Source organism: Staurois parvus, unplaced genomic scaffold (assembly GCF_062004578.1).
Source record: "Staurois parvus isolate SC_StPar_1 unplaced genomic scaffold, SC_StPar_1.0 ptg000465l, whole genome shotgun sequence".
Lineage (NCBI taxonomy): Eukaryota > Metazoa > Chordata > Amphibia > Anura > Ranidae > Staurois > Staurois parvus.
In genome coordinates this window covers 787,437-809,910 of record NW_028318261.1, presented here as the reverse complement: position 1 = coordinate 809,910, position 22,474 = coordinate 787,437, and the positions used below count along the sequence as shown (strand labels likewise).

General features: G+C 40.5%; 1 protein-coding gene across 1 annotated transcript in view; it reads right to left on the bottom strand.

The window, feature by feature from the left end:
• Positions 1 to 16,221: 16,221 nt before the first annotated feature.
• GFY (golgi associated olfactory signaling regulator) overlaps positions 16,222 to 22,474 on the bottom strand; it is a 61,361-nt gene continuing 55,108 nt past the window's right edge. The window contains exon 4 of the mRNA XM_089689000.1: positions 16,222 to 16,954. Within this exon, the coding sequence (XP_089545126.1) occupies positions 16,746 to 16,954 (209 nt within the window). The 3' untranslated portion in view covers positions 16,222 to 16,745. The remainder of the gene's footprint in view (positions 16,955 to 22,474) is intronic.

Below are 22,474 nucleotides of genomic sequence, written 5' to 3'. Positions count from 1 at the left end.
GCTGTCTCTGAGCCAATGAGTAGGCAGAGAACAGAGAGAGTCTCTGCTCTTGTGCACATCGATTGATCGAGAGTGGGCTCAGCTGAGTATAACCAGGGTTGGGGGGGGAGTGCATACAGAAGGTTTTTTACATTAATACAAAAAATGCATTATAGTAAAAAACCTTCTGCCTCTAGAACCACTCTTTTAGGCCCCTTTCTTATGGGTACACTTTAGCTGCAATCTGCCTGATGACAGGTCCATCACCACAGACACTCTCTCACTATAGGTGGTCAGATGTTTTGGTTTGATCAGTCTGCCAGGGCTGGAGCGGTTGGGGTCTGATGTTTCATGTGGTTAACGGCGCTAGTGAGTCAAGGGCTGTTGACAGCGCGTAGTTATAGGCAGTCATAGCCAGGTCAGGGCAAGACAGGGGGAGGATGCTGTCATGGAGTTGATCAGCTGCAAAGTGGAGGGGGGCAGGGTTCAGGTTGCGGAGGTTACGGCTGGTAGTTGTATGACATTTGGAGGGGTAGGAGTTAGAAGACAAGGAGATAGAGAATACGGCTACAATCACCTCAGGTTTTATTTCTAAAGTTTAATTGAACAGGCTGATGTTAGAAGCTGATTGGTTACCATGCAACGGCGCACGAGATTCTGAGTGAACCAGCTTTAGTAAATCTCCCCCATAGAGTCACCAGTCCCTTTCTCTGCAGCCTCAGTTGCACAGATGAATGAATAGGAAGTGTTTAGAGCTTCCTGTGCTTTCACAAACTGAAGGATAGTAAACACAGTTTACTATGCTTCGGTGATGAATAGACACAGGAGCAATCTGTACCAATCATTCAGGAAAGGAAGGGCCAATAAATATGGCAGGAGGTCCTGGCAGCACTGCAGGTTAAAGGGGAACATGGGGGACTGAATATCAGGGGGGTGGGGGTGATTAAAGCAGGCTTAGATGTTAAAACTGATCCTCCTGCAGCACAGCCAGAGGGAGAAAGAGGAGTAGAACTAGAAGCTCTGCAGAGGAGCCACAAGAGTTAGAAGTGTCAGCAAGTGTCAGCCACAAGTTAGAAATGTCAGCAACACAGACAGCCCTCCTGTTGGCAGGTGCCCCGGCCCCCCTTTTGAACTGATGTGGCCTGGGCCTGGTACAGGAGTGTGGGCTGTACTACCTTATCAGTGGTCTTGTTGTTATTACAAAGTAATTATCAATGAAAATTGGTGGTTTGGGCACTTTCTGAGTGCATCACTGTTGTTAAGAGTCTGAACTGGCTCATCTTCAGTCAAAGCATTGCACTCTGGGAGTCGTAGTCCCAGCCAGAAGGAACTCCATTACTAACCAGACCCAGTAATCACTTGACCTCCTGAGGATTTACCCCCCTTCCTGACAAGGCCATTTTTTGAGTTATGGTGGTGCGTTAATTTAACTGACATGAAATTTACATTGTTTTTTCCTCACAAATTGAGATTTCTTATGGTGGTATTTGATTGCCTGTACATTTTTAGTATTTACGCTATAAAAAAAAATAAAATAAAAATAAAATAAAAAAATAAAATAAAAAAAAATCCAACAACTTTGTCGATAAGAGCTATATTTTTGACTGTTTGCTATTAAACGTGTCTAGTAAAAAATCAAATTGCATCATAAATTTAGGCCAAAATGTATTCTGCTACATGTCTTTGCTACAAAAAAATCCCAATATGTGTAAATTAATTTGTTTATGTGAAAGGTATAGCATTTACAAATGGCAGTATATATACTGGGGGGTTTTTTATTTTTATTTTTACTATTCATGGCGGCCATCAGCCACTTATAGCGGGACTGCGGCGAACATTCTGACACTGGGGAGAACTGACTTGGTGTCACTGACATTCCCTGTGACACAATACAGCGATCAGAGCTAAAAAAAAGCACTGACACTGTACTAATGGCACTGGGTAGGAAGGAGTTAACATGAGAGGCGATCAAAGGGTTAACTGTGTGCAGGGCGTGTTTTACTAGGGGGCGGTGTCTGTGTAAGCACACCATCCAAAGCAGTGTGCCGGAGCTGAAAGGGAGGAGAACAGTTAGTAAACAAAACAGTTCTCCTCCCAATCTGAGATCCTCAGTAATCAACTGGCGTTGGCAAGTAATCACCGGCCAGGACCCGGTGATTGACAGCCATATGCACCCCCTACCCGGAAATGCAAAGTCACATATATATACGTGATTTTGCACACCCATGCCACCCTGTAGTAATATTTCTGCTATAGGGCGGTCGAGAAGCGGTTAAACTACAGAAGTCAGCGTGCCTTAAGTCTGGAGGGGCCATGTGGATTGAAAGGCCCAGGAACAGGGGCGGACTGACAACTCATGGGGCCCCCGGGCAATAGGGGATCATGGGGCCCCTGTGCCCTTGCCCAAACTCAAAAAAGCCTATGAAAAAGGTACCAGGGGCATCTCATGGGGCCCCCTACTGTGCCTGAGTTTCCAAATGCCCAGGGAGATCACAGATCAGTCTGGGTGGGAGCCACGGGTGTGTGAGAAAGGAGGGTCCTTTCCTAGAGAGAGAAGGGAAGAATGTTAAGGGAAAGACTATGCATTACATGAGCTCTGGAGAACTGTGAAAGGTGCTGCAGTCTACAAAGTCCAGTCTCTCTCAATGCTGCTGTCCACTGGATCTGGAGATCATCCTGAGGCCTAGTACTAGAGCTGCCCAAGATCCAGATTCACTGATTTTTGCTGTGAAGCTGACCAATCTAGCTAAAAAGTTGCTGTTGTATTGAAGAGTTGCTGCAGAAGTCCACCTGGAATCATTCTCATCTTAAAGGGCGCCCCTGTACATCTCTTGAAGGAGACCTGCTACTATGACTACTGTGGGGTTGGTGAGTGGGATATTAAACCTTTGTGGCATATCGACTGACTCTGTAGTAAATCTAGTAGAAACCATACTGCACTTTTACCCTTAAAGGGCACCACCTATTATCCACTAACTTTCTGCACCAGTCCGGCTGCTCTGAACTGTGTCTCTGAACATCTAAGAGGTATTTACTATCATACCTCTGATAGCTAACCCATTGCTAGACACTTCACCACTTAGTACTCTTAAGGAGTCAGTGATCTACAACTGTTTCCTTGTTGCAGAAACTGTTCCCTGTAGTGCTTCTTCAAGAGCTCCAATGTGGCCGGTCGAAGACTTACTTTGAGGACTGTAATAGAGTACATGATATCCTGCATAATCAAGAATTTACAGTTGCCTTGCAATTATTGCATTATAGCCTAAGCCCTAGCCTCCTAAGTGACTCTATGTGGCTTAGCCATTATGCTATTGATACCAATTTCACTGTCGCCTTATGTTGCTCATTTCCAGAGGGGAAAGCTACAGTTTATGCAACCTTACTAGAGGCACTCCTACTACATTATATTTGAAATTGTTTATGTCAAAAAGTGTTCTGTATTGTGATTTTCTGTCATTTATGAGTGCTCATATTATCAATATACTGTATCTTGTCAAGGTCTCGAGTCTCATTTCGGGGTGACACTGAGGCATTAGCCAGAAGTTATCTATCTGTGTCTACTGATGTGTATACCCAAGGTGTCAGAGGTACAGAGCTGTTTGTGGACGTCATGGTAAGAACAGAGGACCCAATACAACCAGCAGCTCCTGCGGGGGTAGTGCTACATGTAGGGACTCGTTTGGAATATCTCTGAACTGAGTTCTGAAGACCTAGTTAGTGAGCCAGAAGTAGTCATGGAGCCCACTGCTGTTGTAGACTGGTGCCGAGAACGGCCAAGTGGAGCTGTGTGTAGTGTTCAATGTCCCTGGGGGCAAATGGACTGAAGACCAGCATTGTCACGCAGAGGTTGCTTTAGGCCTAGGCCAAGGAATATTTTTTCTTGATGTGAAGACAACTTCTAGCTCCACTTGCACTATGTCTTGACAGAGTGGAAGAAATAAATTATTGACGCTGTACAAGGAAACAGCTTCCTAGTGGCTGAATTTACGAGATTAGTAGGACTGCTTAAAAATCCAGTCTTGGCAGTCAATTATGGTTATCACAAGCCAAAGTTTTTATGTAGGGAAGTTCCTACACCCTCAGGGGAAGATGATTTCAATACCTGGATTGATCAAGCAATCCAAGCTGCAAAGAGTGGGAAGTGACTGATACAGTAAAGAGGCAGAGGGTGGTTGAACGTTTTCAGACACCAACTTCTGTGAAGCCGATTCTCAAGGCAGGGGTGCTGGGGTGATCCAGGAATTAATCTCGACAAAGGTTCTAAACCAAAGTCATGGGAGGGTACCTATCAGTGTGAGAAGCATCACCAAACCGGGCAGGTAAACTACTCGGGCAGGTGAATGCAGCAATTTCAGTGGGGGCAGCCAGTTTAGAGAGGGGAGACCTGAAAGGAGAGGGTGAAGACAGCTTTTACCCTCATGACTCCCCACTGTCCAAAGAATGGAAGGAGAGGGTCAATGAGAGACTCTTACAATTTAAAGAGATGTTTTCAAAGAACAACTGTGATGTGGGCTGTGCTAAGAGTGCCCAGCATGAAATTTGGCTGCAGGAAGACTGACATTTAGGGAGAGAGCAAGGAGTATACCCTTGATGATCTAGAAGACCTCAGAGAGCAACGTGATGCACTGAAGAAATTGGGGGTCCTTAGAGAATCCTGGAGCCCTTATGCTTCTCCTGTAGTAGTGGTGAGGAAGAAAAATGGGACCCTGCAGATGTACATTGACTTACCAAGGATATGTAGAATGTCTAAAAAAGAACTTAGAAATTGCTTATGAGAAAACTTCAGTACATAAGATCTACTGAGAAAGAGAAACTATGACCTCAGGATAAAGCAGTCAGGGGATTGAGTGCTATTGAGAAATTTGGGAGTCCCAGGAAAACACAAGCTAGCTGATCGATCGAAATCTGAGCCCTTCATAATTTGTAAACAACTGCTGGGACTGCCAGTCTATAAAATCCATCCTAAAAGGGAGGATGGGTCCTCTAAAAACATGGCAATGTAACCATTTGCTGCCCAGTTTGAGTCCCTACACCCACTCAATCCACTTCTTCTACACAAACTTCCTGTAGGCCACAGCCTCTGAGCCCATCCCAGGGTTCTGCTTTATAAACTGAGGAGGAGGGGAGTGACGATGAAGAGGGAATGGACATTAAATGACAACATCCCTCTTTTCCCACAAGAGTGGATGTACCTGATTCAATAATAGCTTAAAGACTGTTAACCCAGAACCTACAGTGGATGTACCTGATTCAGATAGGGATTTAGAGACCTTTAACCCAGAACCATCTGAATCCATTCCAGTGGGGCCACCTCCGGAGACTAGAGGGGACCCTGATGAGCTGCAGGCTCCTGAAGCTATAGAAACTGAGCCCTTACCTACAGAAGAAGAAAATTCAAACCAATTCAGTGCACTACGTTCCAGCTTTCCAAAATGTCTTATCAGGGATTTTTGTAGGGGGTAAAACAACCATGCACTGTGGAATCCTGCAGCTGCCAACACAGATCCTGGAAGACAAGGAAGCTCAAAAATAAAAATAACAACAGGAGGATTTCCCTTTGAAATGCAATATCACTCCCCTCTCACCACCCACCTTTCCCAGTATCACACGGGGAACACCACAAGGGAGTGCATAGTGCTCCAGAATGCCGGCTCTGTCGGGACTCTGACTGCTGTCAGAACTCACATTCTCCTTGCCAGCTTGAGAGGTTTCTGGTTTTGCGGCTGTACACCACCAGCTGATGATGTCTTCATGTCACCCTTGTGCTGATGACCAGAGTTTTAAGATGTCAGTGTGCTACATTTTTATTGTAATAAGTGCTTATAATATGCTGACGGAGATCACTTGCAGTTGTTACGTTTATCTTTACCCACAGAAGAAGTTGACAGTCAGCCTGCACAGTTACCAGAGCCAAAAGGAAAACTGTCCATCAGACCAACAATATGACTGACATATGCTGTGCTGGGCAAGAGCTCAGAGAAAGTCGTCCACTCAAGTCAAAGGATTTTTGATGAGCCAGTCCCCTGTACTGCTAATTGTGTGAGGGACAAAATTACCTCACTCCGTGGCACCTCTGGGTGGGTCACCCTTGAATCAGCAACTTTTGGACAGGATAACCTCACGTCCCACAGCAATTGGTGGGAGGTTCCTCTGTCAACTCTTTGTCATAGTATGAACTGTTTAAGCCTATGTTCTAGTTAAAGAAATGTTGCTTGTTTCACATGTATATAAATGTTATACTTGCATTTACATTAACTCTTCAAGCACTATTGGTTTGAATTACAGCTCTCTGGGGACCAAAGAGATTCAGTGGCGGGAGTATGTAACAAGATTCATTGTAACTAAATATGCAGGTTTATTAATGCATTGTTATAGTTAATCTTTCCCACAAGAAATTCCCCTTTTCTGCTGCAAGATGGAGCTTTGTGAAGTCTGATTTATCTTCAGTCAAGAGCGTTGTGCTCTGAGAGTTGTGATCCCAGCCAGAAGGAATTCCATTACTAACCAAACCCATTAAAGTACAGAAGCCAGAATGCCTTAAGTCTGGAGAGTTATATACACAAAAACCACCCATGCCTAATAGTAGCAAATAATTGCAAATAATGACAAATACATTTGTGACTGCGGCCGCTATCCCTTATCTTAGAAGATCTTAGTTACCGTATACAGCCGAAAGTGCTTGCTAAAAAATACTCAACATAATATGAAAAACTTATAACATAAATGTGCTCTAAAAACCACATTCCTAATATCCACTTATGAGTGCAAAAACCATAATAAATTCTCAAAACAATTTCATGTGCAAAGCCCCAAATGAAGTGTGCTTGCATCAACTCCATCTCTTGGAGTTGATGCAAGCACACATCAGTTGGGATTTTGCACATAAAAATGTTTTGAGGATTTATTACGGACTTTACACTCATAAGTGGATATTTAATATTATAGCTCTGATAACCCCTTGCTGGACACTTCACCACTTAGCACTCTTAAAAAATCAGTTTTCTATAACCATTTTCTTGTTCAGTCTAGTGCTTATTGATTCTTCCTGTCAGTATATCTGCTTGCTCCTACATCCCGTGCGAGCAACCAGATATTCTTACAGATCTGCAGGAGACCTGCATGGCACCAGGGATCTGCTGATTGCTAGTGCAATGCGTTCCAGGCTCCTGCAGACAAAAATAATAAATGCACATTTTTTTGCAAAAAAAGTTCATTTATTATTTTTAACTAACAGGTGAAATAATGCTTTAAACTTTTTCAAAAGCTCCACTGTGGCTGGTGGAAGACTTACTTTGAGGACTGTAATAGAGTACCTGATATCCTGCATAGTCAAGGATTTACAGTTATAATAAAATCTTGTGAGCTGCTACTTCAGATATAAAGTACCAAAACAAATATAGATATCTCCTAGATTGTAAGCTCGAAAGAGCAGGGTCCTCAAACCCCTCGTGTATTGTATTGTTACTGTCTTGTCTCATGTTCTGTCCCCCTTACTACTGTACAGCGCTGAGCATACCCTTTGGCGCTATAGAAATACTGTATAATAATAATAATTATACTGTGTAAATATTAGCAAATCGCTCACACCATACACATACCCATACAAATGTGGCAATACTTTTACAGTAAATAACAAAAAACAGTGCCGCTCTCCACTTTAAGGAAAAACAAACAACTAAATATACAGATCTTCCAACAAATAATTCAAGTGTCCACATCAAATCCGTGATTCTCTATAATCACTGTAGTGTAGCAATCGAGTAATCCTCGGTTCATCTCTTGTGATTTTATCAAACCAACTTTTGTGCACCTTCACCAGTTGTGCTCTCACCTTATATATGTCACCAAACCGTTAAGTGAGGTCATATAAAGCATGTGTATCATTGAAAATAATTTTCACCCTGATGAGACCACATGACCCGGTGGCGTAACGCGTGGGTTAGGGGCTTTGACATCACGACACTCAACTAACAGAGGAAAAGGTATAAAAAAGGATGTGCAGGCTAGAATCGCAAGCGACTATTTGGAGCAATTGATCTTTGTATAAAGCGCTTTATTATGTTACTGAGTGGAATACAGCTTATATTAAATAAATGCTTTTTATAAGGATAAAGCACTATGTTTTGATTATTTTTCTTCACATTTGAACCAATGGAGGGGAACAACTAGAGGAGTGAAGAGGACCCAGACCCTTTGGATAGTAATCCCATCTCATCACGGTCAAATTAAAGGGACACATGCTTTATATGACCTCATTTAACGGCTTGGTCACATATATAAGGTGAGAGCACAACTGGTGGAGGTACCCAAGTGTTGGTTTGATAAAATCACAAGAGGTGAACCGAGGATTACTCGATTGCTACACTACAGTGATTATAGAGAATCACGGATTTGATGTGGACACTTGAATTATTTGTTGGAAGATTTGTATATTCAGTTGCATTTCTTTAGATTAAAATGGAGCACGGCATTGTTTTTTATATTTAAAGGAATTTACAGTTGCCTTGCAGTTATTGCATCATAGCCTAGGCCCTAGCCTAATCACCTTAAGTGACTCTAGGTGACTTAGCCATTATCCTATTGACACCAGTTTCACCATCGGTTATTGTTGCTCATTTCCAGCTATAGTTTGTAAAACCTCACCAGAATTTAAGGAGGCGCTCCTACTACGTTATATTTGAAACTGTAGATGTCAAAAAGTGTTTCACATTGTGATTTTCTGTCATTTTTGAGTACTTTTTTATGTTCTCAATATATCTTGTCATCATACTCCAAGGTCTTGAGTCTCATTTCAGGTCAAATGTTATCAATCTGTGTCTATTACCCTGCATATTCGAGGTGTCAGAGATACAGAGGTGTTTGTGGAGGTCAACGTAGGAAGAGAGGACCCAATACAATCAGCGGTTCCTGCAGGGGTAGCACTACAGTTAAGTAATCTAATCAGTGATCCTTTTTACTGTTCCAAGTGTTTTTGCCAGATGAATAAATGATGCCTATGTTCTGCACAGCAATATTACCAACTTTTAGATGAAATTACAGAGTCTCTGCACTAGATGGCAATGGTGATTTTCCATATAACCAATATAACTTTACAGTACTTAGTTTAAAGAATAGACATCCAATGTGGGATCATCTGATACATATTTCAATCAAATATGTATTGAAATTAGGTCAGTAATTATATTTACTTTACAAACTTTTGGTGAATATGGACTATTCTAAAATCAATCAGTTCCTAAAAGTAACTGTGTACATTTATGTGTAATATATTATGCACAATGAAGCTGATATACAGTATATACTGTGCATATGAATGGAAAAGTGGAGTTGTTGACCGTCATATCTTACTCAGCTGACCATCAGAGGTATAAGCGGTGCCCTATAGCAGAAATACTGCTACAGGGCAGCACAGGTGCGCAAAATCATGGATATATATATGTGATTTTACAGTTCTGGGTAGGGGGTGCGCGTGCACCCTACCCACGCCGCCATTCGCGGCCTCAGCTGTCAATCACCGGGTCCCGGCAGATTATTACTCGCTGGCACCCAGTGAATGCCGATTATCTCTGACGGGGGTGAGACCTGTGTATAAACAATACAGATCTCTCCCCTGTCAACTCCTGCACACTGCTTTGTATACAAAGCAGTGTGCTTACAGCGAAGCACACACACACGGCCCCATAGTGAAACAGCACACAACACACAGTTCACAGTTAACCCTTTGATTGCCCCAGATGTTAACCCCTTCCTGCCCAGTGCCATTAGTACAGTGTCAGTGCTTTTTATTAGCCCTGATCACTGTATTGGTGTCACTGGGGATTTCAGTGACACCATGTCAGTTCCCCCCAGTGCCTGCTGATCACCACCATTACTAGTAAAAAAAAAAAATTTCAGTATACTGTATATACCACTATTTACCACCATTTGTATAACTTTCATGTAAACAAATTAATTTACACGTATTGGGATTTTTTTTAGCAAAGACGTAGCAGAATACATTTTGGCCTAAATTTATGACGAAATTTGATTTTTAAAATTTTTTTACTGGACATGTTTAAAAGCAAAAAGTCAAAAATATTGTTTTTTTTCCTCAAAATTGTCAGTCTTTTTTTGTTTATAGCGCAAAGAATAAAAAACACACAGGCGATCAAATACCACCAAAAGAAAGCTCTATTTGTAGGAAAAAAAGACATAAATTTAATTTGGGTGCAGTGTTGCATGACTGCGCAATTGTCAGTTAAAGTAAGGCAGTGCTGTATCACAAAAAATGGCCTGGTCAGGAAGGGGGATAAATCCTCAGGAGGGTAAGTGTTTAAAGAAAACTTCCAGTGATCACAATGATTGGCTGGCTTGGTGATCACATGATCGGGAACTGCTTTCATAGTTTCTGATTAATAACGCAAGGCATGTAGTTGTCAGTGACAGCAGAGGGGTCACAGAATCACAGACGGGCACACGTAGCTGCAGGTTCCTAGTTCACAGCTGTAGTGTAGGCTAACATTCTCATGGGGCAGTGCCTGGGAAGATGAATCCTCAGACTGGAGATGCCAAGGGGTTAGAAAACCAGTCAAGCACTGAGCATTGAAATAATTGAAATTTGCACTGCTCTCTGGACTGGTGGGGCTTAAATGTTCAAACATGCTCTACTAGTTCAAGGAACTGAGATTACGTTTTTCTTCAGCTTTTGTTGTAACATCATGGATCCAATGTACTATAGTTTACAGTGACAAAACAAAAAACTTTATTCACTGTGCTTAGTGCTAGATAAATAAATCAATCCACAGCTGCACTCAAAACATCAAATATAATGTTCTTAAAGTGATACTAACAATTATTTTTTTTTGTAAAATAACAAACATGTCTGTACTTACCTGCTGTGTGCAGTGGTGTCACACAGAGTAGCCTGAATCCTCCTCTTCTCAGGTCCCTCGCAGGCTCTCCTGGCTCCTCCTTTGTGGGGGCACCCGCTGCTCTGTGTGTCCATTCACACACGGAGCAGTGGCTTGGCCCTGCCCCCTCTCTCTCTTTATTGGCTGGCTGTCTGTGATTGACAGCAGTGGGAGCCAATGGCTCCCATTTGCTGTCTCAACCAGGGAGGAGGCAGAGACCCAGGACAGCCAAGGCTGTCATGCACATCGCTGGATCTTGATGAGGCTCATTTAAGTATTGAGGGAATTGGGGGCACTGCTGCACACAGAATGCATGAAGGTAAAATAACTTGAGCCCTTACAACCGCTTTAAGCCCAGGTTCACACTGATGTTGTACGGCACATCGCATGTGGTTTGCAAAGAAACTGCCCCACATTCCTGTGCAAATCACATGCGATTTCTGTGCGGTGTAATTTGAGCCTTACATTTTGTATGGCTCAAATCGCACCGCATCTGCACCAGAAAAGTGCAGGACCCTTTTTTAGTCCACAACAGAATTGGATCACATAGGTGTTCACACCCATTCGATCCGATTCTGCACATCACACCACATTTTGTGAACTGATTTCAGGGAGTCATTAACTAAAAATACACACCTGCAGTGGTTCATATGAATGGGGTGCGATTATGATGCAGTACAGAAATCATACAGAAACCGGTGTGAATTCTGCACCGCATCAGTGTGAACACAGGCTAAAATGAAATAAGTTGCGCTGTGTATCTTTGTGAAACAATAAATATAAATAAATGTGGCATTAAAAGTCCATAGAATCCAATCAGATAATTCTTCTGTGAATACGTGTGTCTGTCAATCTATTGCATTCAGTTAAAATGTGAATCCCCCACCACAAAGCACATGCTCTTACCAGATATACAGACCCCAAATATAGGTGGTCTGATAGGGCATGAAGCTGTGTAAATGATGACGGATCACCCACCAGAGAAGTATGCCCAGTATTGCGATCTCCTCCTCCTAGCCTTATACAAGGACTCGGGTATAGAGGAAAATGAATCTCTAATAGTGAAGTACCGCAGATAAAGTATATTTATTAAAAGCCAAAAAACTATTTACAAACAATCCCATACAAATGTCCCATGTAGTATCAAACGCCTCTAGTTCCGGCTCCAGCAGGCAAGGGTGATGTCAGCACGGACTCCTCCTCCTCGACGTATGTTTCGTCGTAACAGACGTTGTCAAGGGGACCAGTCTAACGTGCTGATGTACTTCTGCATTATTAATAGAAGCTCTGTGCTGATAGGAGCTAGTTTTCTCTCCAAGATCACTCCAAATCATTTCAATTACCTTCATAATACTCTAATCCATTTTATACATACATATCTCCCACATATTTACAATTAACTATAGAAATCATTCAGATATATAGAAATTTAAAAATTCCAATTGGAGGTTAGAGCCTCTTAGTGTATATTGCATGTATTGCGCTTTTTTGTTATCGGAGATCAGATCCATCAGTATGTGTTATTTTTTTAACCAATAAACACACAGATCTCAGGAGAGCAGACTTTTACCCACTTAAATACATACTAATAAAAACTCTAAACATGTACGAATATGAAGAAAATAAAATAAGAATTAAGAAAAAAAAATATATAAAAATATATATAAAAAGGAGGAAAAAAGAAAATAACATGAAAAAATTATCCTAATTATTGCTAATGAAGCTATTCAAGTCCCACTCCACGCTATGACCATGGGGAATGGGACGTGAATAGCTTAATTAGCAATAATTAGGATAATAGGATAAATAAGTATAAATAATTTTGGGTTTTATGTTATTTTCTTTTTTCTTCCTTTTTTTTATATATATATATATATATATATATATATATATATATATATTCTTAATTCTAATTTTATTTTTAAAAAGAAAAAAAGGAAAAGGGAAAAGGCGCCTCTAAGTGCAGTATCCAATTGAAGTTTATTAAGCTACAGTTAAAAACACTTTCAGGATAAAAGAGTTATCAATGCCTATCGACCTCAGTATGGAGAGAAGCCAAGGTGTTGCGCCGTGCTCCAAAGCCTGCAGGATCAGCCAATCCCTAGATGTGACAGCTTGTAGATAAAAGAGGAGCTTCTGGGGCTCTAACCTCCGATAGAGATGTCAATTGGAATCTTCAAATTTCTATATACCTGAACGATTTTTATAGGTAATTGGAAATATGTGGGGGATATGTATGTACAAAATTGATTGGAGTATTGTGGTGGTAATTGAAATGATTTGGAGTGTTCATGGATAGAAAACTAGTTCCCATTAGCGCAGAGCTTCTATATATAATGCAGAACTACGTCAGCACGACAGACTGGTTCCCTTGACCACATCTATTAAGAGAAAACATACGTCGAGGAGGAGAGGTCCATGCTGACGTCACCCTCGCCTGCTTTACCTGTCTCCAGCGGCGTTTGATACTACACACAACATTTGTATAGGATACAGTATTTTGTAAATAGTTTTTTGGCTTTTAATAAATACATTTTATCTGTGGTACTTCACTATTGGTGATTTGTTTTCCTCTATACCCGAGTCCTTGTAAAAGGCTAGGAGGAGGAGATTGCAGTACTGGGAATACTTCTGTAGTGAATGATATGGGCCATGATTTACACAGCTTCATGCTCTTCATCTCTTCATCAGACCATCTATAATTTGGGGTCTGTATATCTGCTAAGAGGCTGTGTTTTGTGGTGGTGGATTCACATTTTCACTGGATGGGTTGAGGACACTCATATTCAATGAGAAATATTTGTTTGGATTTCATGAACTTTTGTCTGAATTGTTATTATAATACAGGATTTACATCGAGCCAGCAGTTTGACCAGAATTTTACAAAATTAAGGCAGACATTACAGATACATTTATTTATAGTTATTATTTCATAAAGATATACAACGCAACATATTTGGTATTTATACTATAGGTAACAGCTATGAATTTTTCACTGCTTATATCCCTAAATTATTTATAAAACTCTGCACATATTTTATATTTGTTAAGATAGTCATCTGTAAAGCAAAAAACAAACAAAAAACACCTATATAATCTGTTTATATCACTGTCTATTGGTTACATGGGCACATAAATCTTAAAAAGTAACTGTCACAATGGCTGGTGACTACTAGGGGTGAGCAAAACAAATATCGGGAAAAAGTTTAGCTCTGGATTACAAGTTTGTTCTTGGTTTTTCTCAATTTTAGTGCCTTCTAACAAGTTCCCAGTGTCTTGTAGGACTTTCCATTCAACAGCCACTCATTAGACACGACACATAAAGGCCCTACAGAAACACAATACTGAAGCTGGCTGTTCTCTCTCAGTGCTGATCAGAACCTTTACAGAATCACAGTTTGCATTGCAGACTGCTCTCGCTACACTATCCTTATATCAATTACACAAATCAATTTCTCGTTTAAAGTGTTCAGTATATTTTACAGTTACTAATTGGTATTGTTTGTTGACAGCTTTGAGCAATTCCTAAGCTATTGGTCAAAATTTGAGCCATGGGTGACCCTGCAAGCACACCCAGTTCAACAAAAGTCAATTTAAAGGCTAAGTTCACTTTTGGGAATTTTACATGTTCCACCCATGTCTAGGGGGAGAAATTACTGGAACAGATTCCCTGTATGGCTCTCTCTGCTGCAGCTGAAAGTTGGCTTCTTCTCTCCCCCATACTGACTTTCAGCTGAAGCAGAGAGAGTCAGACAAGGGATTGGTCCCAGTAATTGCCCCTCCTACTACACATATTACCCTCCCTGTGCACCATACATTTCCCCTACTGCCTAGGCCCCATGTGCCCCCACCCGTACAGTACTGCCACCTTTCCTCCTCTCCTTCCCACCGGCGACTGCAGGCACACAATAAGATCAATCAGGATGGAGAGTGGGGGAAAGGTCTGGTAAATATGTCACATTTACCAGATCCTTCCTTTCCTGAATGAACACGAGTGATCAGTACCAATCACTCACTGTGTTCATTCATAATTTTTTTATTTATTTATTTATTTTTTGGGGGGGGGGCTTTCAGGTTGGCTGTATGGGGCCCCTTGATTTCTAACAGAAACCCTGCTGTCAGATCTGTAAATCACAAATTGGAATAGCATGCACATGTTTATTGTTTTGAGGTTATAATCACAGCTGTGAATTAAGAGTGGCCCATCAATGAGAATATCTGACAAATAAATACAGCATCTGGAGAAAGAAAATATCTATTATCATTAGCACTGGAATATTAGTTGTAGGAAGCAGTGGTTCCAACTGGTTTAGCACATTGGTAATAATAGAATGTTTTTCAAGACTATACAGTGCCAGCCCGTAGACAGCCATATTTAGACTGTATGCTCTCCTATGCAGTACCCTTTCATAGATGTTCCATTCTCACTGTCACCAACCAAATTACATGATTTATAGTCACAATCTTAGAACCTAAAACTAGAGTTTTTTTATCCAAGGATGCTATTTGCTGTACAAATATAGGGATCCCATATCTGACTGTCGAGATGTAGAGAAAAAGGTAGAAGCTCTATGTTGCTAAATATAGTGCCTTCTATAAGTAACTTCTACACCATGTGTTGCAATTCACTTTTAAAATTGAAAAGAATATGGTCCAAAAGTGAAATAAACAGAAATGCCCACTTTCAATCTTAATGCAAGAAAATCAGTATCCACTTCACATTATACTTCTGGATGCCACCACCTCTGTAATGCCATGTTTAATCATGTGTTTGCTCCCTCCATCGGATGTGCTCTCACCTGGAATATATGACCGAACTGTTAAGGTCATATAACGCTTGCGTGCCTCATATAAGGTTCAAGATGATAATCCCACATGGATGGATGCAAATCTTATTAAAAATCTGTAGCGTTCTCCTGCGTTATTCCTCCACTCAGCGATCCTCCTCAAATGTAGCTATTGAAAGAGAAAACACCAAGCACTATGTTTGGTGTTTTCTCTTTCCATATCTATGTGTGAGGAGCCCTATATGAGCCACACAAGTTTTATATGACCTTACTTAGCGGTTCAGTCATATATTTCAGGTGAGAGCACATCCAGTGGAGGTCATTTTAAACACATGATAATACATGGCACTCTACAGGTGGTGGCATCCAGAAGTATAATGCAAAGTGGATACTGATTTTCTTGCATAAAGAAGACTGAAAGTGAACATTTCTGTTTATTGTTTACACTTTTGGAGTATCTTATTCTTTGCAATTGTGTATTTTTATATAATAGTGAATAGGAAAAACAAGCACAGCACTGCATAAAATAATTTTGGATACATCACATACTGGATATGAGAGTATGATTACTGTGTGCAATTCAATGATGTTTTAATTTTAATGTTTTTTTTTTGCACATAGCAGCTCACAAGGTTTTGGCATTCATTCGATACCCTGCGTGATTTCAGCTCTGTTGCTGGGTTTACAAAATTGTCTAGAATTTTTTAAACAAAAAAGATACAGGCTTTGTAAGGCTTTAATTTTGCAAACAACCCATCCTACCCTCTAGTTACAGCTAAATCAGTGTTGTAGGATGTATTGTAACTGAGTGATAGACATGCAGATACTACAATTATTGTGATATATGACTGACTAAACATATAGCAGAACATGACTGACCAAACCTTGTGAAACACTTAACTAACAAATTAGAATATGTGTAAATTCAATAGATTCTGCAGATTCTGGGAACAAAATGTGGCTGCCATTTTGTAGTTTGAGTCTAATACCATCTTTTTATTCCACTCATGACTCTGTAAGTCCAGTTCTCCTTATTGCTTTCCTCAAAAAAGACAGTTTCTAAAACATCTTCCAAAAATAAGACAGACTTCTATGGGTATTTCATAGTCCCCATCTGTATGACGTGGTGGAGGTGGTCATTGGGTGAAGTGTTCTTTGAGGTTTCTATGATGTAGTCTCCTTTGGATTCAGTTGTTTCTGTTTTCTGGCATTTGTTCTGAGGGGTGGGATATGGGGTTATCTCCGTATCTCTGAAGGAGAAGAAGTCAAGATGGTCTACTGGTGTGTCCAGATGTAACACTGGGAAAAAAAGACAGTTAAAGGGTAACTCCATTTTCGTGGTAAAAAAAATTAGCAAGTAAAAAAAATAATGTAATATATACAATTGTGACTAAAGTAATATTGTAAATTAATGTTATTAAATATTGCCTTTCCTTTTCAATCTGCAGTGCTGTAATTTTCTACATAATGCAATGCAATATGGTAACCTGGATGCGTTCTGTTCACAGATGGTGTACAGAACACCTCCTGAAAAATGTAATTTCCTGATTGTGTGATTGGCTTATTGATTTTCCCAGAAGTCTGCACAAAGATACAAGTAAGATTTTTGGCATCCCCTGCAACAAAAATTTTAATTTTTGTAGAGATATTCCCAAAGGGAAATCATGTCTACAGGAATTCAGGCCTTGCCAATTTCCTCATTAGAGCCCTGCAGGTGCAGCAGCTGACTGTTAATTACAGAATCACTCCCATACAGATTCACAGGATTGAACACAAAGAAACAGTTTTGTCTTCAGTATAACAAAAGGTAGGAATCTGCAACAAAGTGTGTGAAAATCCTTGCACCCAGAAGGGTTTTTTTTTTCTAAAAAAAAAGTTACTCTTCACTATGTTAAGGCTCCATGCTCACTGGGTGTTTTAATAACGCTGGTAACGTTAGCTGTGTAAAGTCACATTAAAAACGTGTGTTTTTAGCATTATTTAGTGTTTCTATATTAGAGTTTAGCGGAGTTTTTTCGTATTTGCATTTTTACAGGTTTTTTTTTACCCTCCCAAAATTGTTTTGGTCCAAAAAAGTCCAAAAACTCTGGTTTGCTGCGATTTATCATGGTTTACTGCGTTTCGCAGCATTTTTACAGCTAAAAAAGTTCTGGGTTTTTTTTCCAGCCAAAAAACATCCCTGACAAAAAGCGTTGATTACAGTCTATGTGTGTATGGGCACATAGGATAACATGATGGGGAGTTTACTAGCTGTAGAAAAAAATGTCAAAAGCCAAAAACAGCAGCTGTAAAAACGTCTAGTGTGCATGAGGACTAAAAAAAATATGTTATGCCTATTTGAGGTGGGGGTTTGCTTCAATAATACTAAACTGTTAAAGTGCTCAGGGCACATGCTATACAGTGCTTTTGATAATTATTCATTATTTTATATGATCCTGTAAACACAATGTTCTCCTCTATCCTTATATGTCTCCCAGCAAATACAGCACACTGTACTAAGTGGAGCTTATTAAATCCTTAAAAGGCTAAAGTTCAGTGTTTTTATTAGAGAGAGTTAAAGGGCAGGAGGTACCTTGTGGTTGCCTTTATTTAATGTTTGCTTGAGGGTGATAATTAGTAATCCGAACAACAGGAATCCAATTGTTGTTAAACCCATTAAAAGCCTGCTATTTTGGTCTGTTGGCCATTCGAGTACCTTTGATCTTGGCATAGGTTTAGGTTAGTGTTTTTCACCATTATTAAATAGGAATGTCTATTCTTAGAGCTGTTTTTCCCGTGTCTAGTGTTGTAATATGTGTTTTGGCATCAACAATAACATTGCTTTTTAATGACCGGACAACTATCTGAAAATCCTGCTGAACATACACTACATACAGTTGTGCTGAAAAGTTTGCGTACCCTTGTAATGTAAGGTACCATTTTAAAAAAAAAATACGAGTGAGCAGACAAAACACATTTCTTTAATTTCTCATGGGATTCATATTCAACTGTAGGACATACAGTTGCAAGAAAAAGTATGTGAACCCCCTAGGATTATGTGGAGTTTTGCATGAATTGGGCATAAAATGTGCTCTGAACGTCATCTAAGTCACAACAATAGAAGAACACAGTTTGCTGAACATAATACTACACAAACATTAGATGTTGCCATGGTTTAATTGCACATAACATGTAAACATTTACAGCGCAGGGAGGAAAAAGTATGTGAGGCCCTAGCTTAATGACTTCTCCCAGAGCTAATTGGAGCCAGGAGTGAGCCAACCTTGACTCCAATCAGTGTGATGATATTGGATGTGTTGCTGACAGCTGTCCTGCCCCTAAAAAACACACACCTGTTTTGGGTTTACTGGTTTCAAGAAGCACTGTCTGATGTGAACCATGCCTCTCAGAAAAGAGCTCTCAGAAGACCTACGATCAAGAATTGTTGACTTGCATGAAGCTGGAAAGGGTTACAAAAGTATCTCCAAAAGCCTTGATGTTCATGTGTCCATGGTAAGACAGACTGTCTACAAATGGGGAAAGTTTAGCACTGTTGCTACTCTCCCTAGGCGAGGTCGTCCTGTAAAAATGACTGCAAGAGCCTAGCGCAGAATGCTGCATGAGGTAAAGAAGAATCCCAGAGTGTCAGATAAAGACCTACAGAAATCTCTGGCACATGCTAACATTTTTGTTGACACATCTACAATAAGGAAAACATTAAACAAGAATGGAGTACATGGGAGGACACCACGGAGGAAGCCATTGCTGTCCAAAAAGAATATTGCAGCACGTTTGAAGTTTGCAAAAGAGCACCTGGATGTTCTACAGCACTACTGGCAAAATATACTGTGGACAGATGAAACCAAGACTGAGTTGTTTGGGAAGAACACACAACACTATGTGTGGAGAAAAAAAGCACAGTACACCAACATCAAAACCTCATCCCCACTGTAAAACATGGCGGAGGGAGCATCATGGTTTGGGGCTGCTTTGCTGCCTCAGGGCCTGGACGGATTGTTGTCATTGATGGGAGAATAAATTCCAGAGTTTATCAAGACATTTTGCAGGAAAACGTACGACCATCTGTCCGCCAACTGAAGCTCCGCAGAGGATGGGTGATGCAACAGGACAATGACCCAAAGCATACAAGTAATTCAACAAAACAATGGCTGCAACAGCACAGAATACGCCTTCTGGAGTGGCCCAGTCAGAGTCCTGACCTCATTGATTGATTGAAATGCTGTGGCATGACCTTAAGAGAGCGATTCACACCAGACATCCCAAGAATACTGCTACACTGCTACACTGAAACAGTTTTGTGAAGAGGAGTGGTCCAAAATTACTCCAGATCATTGTGCAGGTCTGATCTGCAACTACAGGAAACGTTTGGTTGAGGTTATTGCTGCCAAAGGAGGGTCAACCAGTTATTAAGTCCAAAGGTTCACATACTTTTTCCTCCCTGCACTGTAAATGTTTACATGTTATGTGCAATTAAACCATGGCAACATCTAATGTTTGTGTAGTATTATGTTCAGCAGACTGTGTTCTTCTATTGTTGTGACTTAGATGACGTTCAGAGCACATTTTATGCCCAATTCATGCAAAACTCCACGTAATCCCAAGGGGTTCACATACTTTTTCTTGCAACTGTAACAGAATGGCACAATCATAAAACAAAACATGGCAACAAGTAAACAAATGAAATGACCACTGTTCAAAAGTCTGCATACTCTTAGAGTATTGCTCCCTTTAGCATCAATGGCAGCATGCAGTCTTTTGAAATAGTTGTCTATGAGGCCCCAAATTTTTGCAGGTGGTATAGCTGCCCATTTGTTTTGGCAAACTGCCTCCAGATCATACAAAATCTTTGGTTGTCTTGCATGAACTGCATGTTTGATCTCCCCAAAGTGGCCTAAAGATATTAAGATCAGGAGACTGTGATTGCCACTGCAACCTTCAGCTTTTTCTGCTGTAACTACTTGAGGGTCAACTTGGCCTTAGGGTTATTGTTGTGCTGGAAAGTCCAGGAGCATCCCATGCACAGCTTTCTTGCAGAAGAATGCAAATTGTCTGCCAGTATTTTCTGATAATATACTGCATTCATCTTTGTATCAATTTTCACAATATTCCCTGTTCTGTAGAGCTCCCACCAAACCAAATCATCAGTGAGCCACCACCATGCTTCACAGTGGGGATGGTATTCTTGTCACTGTTGACCCCTCTCCAAACAGAGCACTTATGGTTATGACCATAAAGCTCCACTTTGATTTTGTCTCTTCAATTTACAGTGTGCCAGAAGCTGTGAAACGTGTTAAGGTGTTTTCGGGCATATTGTAACTGGGATTTGTTTCTTTCTGGCAACTCAGACACGTAGCTCATTTTTGTTCCAGTATTGTCATACTGTGCTCCTTGAAACAACCACACCGTCTTTTTCCCAGAGTAGCCACTATTGTTACCGAACATTTCTTACGGCAGTTGTGGCTGCAATCTTCATTGGTTTACCTGACCTTAGCTCAGTATCAAGAGATCCCTGAATTTTCCGCTTCTTAATAAGTGACTGAACAGTACTGACAGCATATTCCAGGCTTTAGATATCTTTTAACCCCTTGGCGCCGTCACCCTTTAAGGGGTTTGTGATGCTGGGAAGGTGGGTTTTAGGGTCACCACAGAGTGCGCTCTCTTGGCACATGTTTGTTTACTTTTGGTACACAAATATGTGGCCACTTGGCGTCAAGGCCCAGCCGCCGAGAGGCTGCATATTTGTGTACTTTCATCATCAACAAAGATAATATCTTTTCATCTTTTTCATTACCTTGTTACGCAGGTCTTTTGACATGTCCTTTTCTGCTCCCCATGGCTCACTATCTAGCTCGCTCAGTGCATCCTTGTGAGAGCTAACAAACTCATAGACTATTTATACACAGACACTAACTTCAATTTAAAAAGCTACAGATCTAGGATATTAACTTTTAATTGCCATTTTAACCTGTGTGTGTCACCTTGTGTGTCTGTGCCAAAGCCAAGCATTCCAGGGTTTGTAAACTTTTAAACAGAGCCATTTCTATTATCATTATGATTTAAAAAGGTGCCAAACAACTATGAAATAATAAATGGCCACATAGGATCACTATCCTTAAATTATAGACAGTTTTTTGGCGTGATCATTCATATTTTCAATAGCCATGTCAAAATTTTCATGATTTCTGCCAGGTTATGTAAACTTTTGAGCACAACTTGTGTTACTATTTATTGTTCTTATAACCTGTAATTTTTAAAAGGATTTTCTCTGAACCTGTATGTAGTTTTTATTTAATATATTTTTTGCATTTTGTCAATGTGGGTTAACCTGTAGGAAACAATGTCTTCCCAGTTATAAGCACCAAAGGTATAATTAATAAAATTTCACTATAGTAATATTTTGATTCAGGGAGTATTTTTCTCCTGTGTGGCAAAATCACCGGTGGTTGTCCAGTGGGTTGTTTTGCTTTCTTTTGAACAAAAACTGCAAGGTGAGAGTTTGAGTTTGCCGGACACAATGGTGGAACTACTGCCAAAGTAAGTTATGCCACTCCTATAGGATCTGAGGTTTGTGGGGGGGGGGTGGCTTGTAAGTGGGGTTATCATCACTGCAAAGTCCTTCCTATCTGTCCATCCATCCAGGGCCCAGTAGTGCATCTGTAGTTTTTCTATGGAATAAAAGCTGTCCGACATGGCCTCATAGCTTGGTCTTCTAGACTGTAGCATTATTAATGGGATCAGTTGTAGAGGAATAGTGGTAGCTTTAAATTGTTTCTCAAACAACTTGTTCTGTTTCATCATAAACATATGGGAGACCTAACT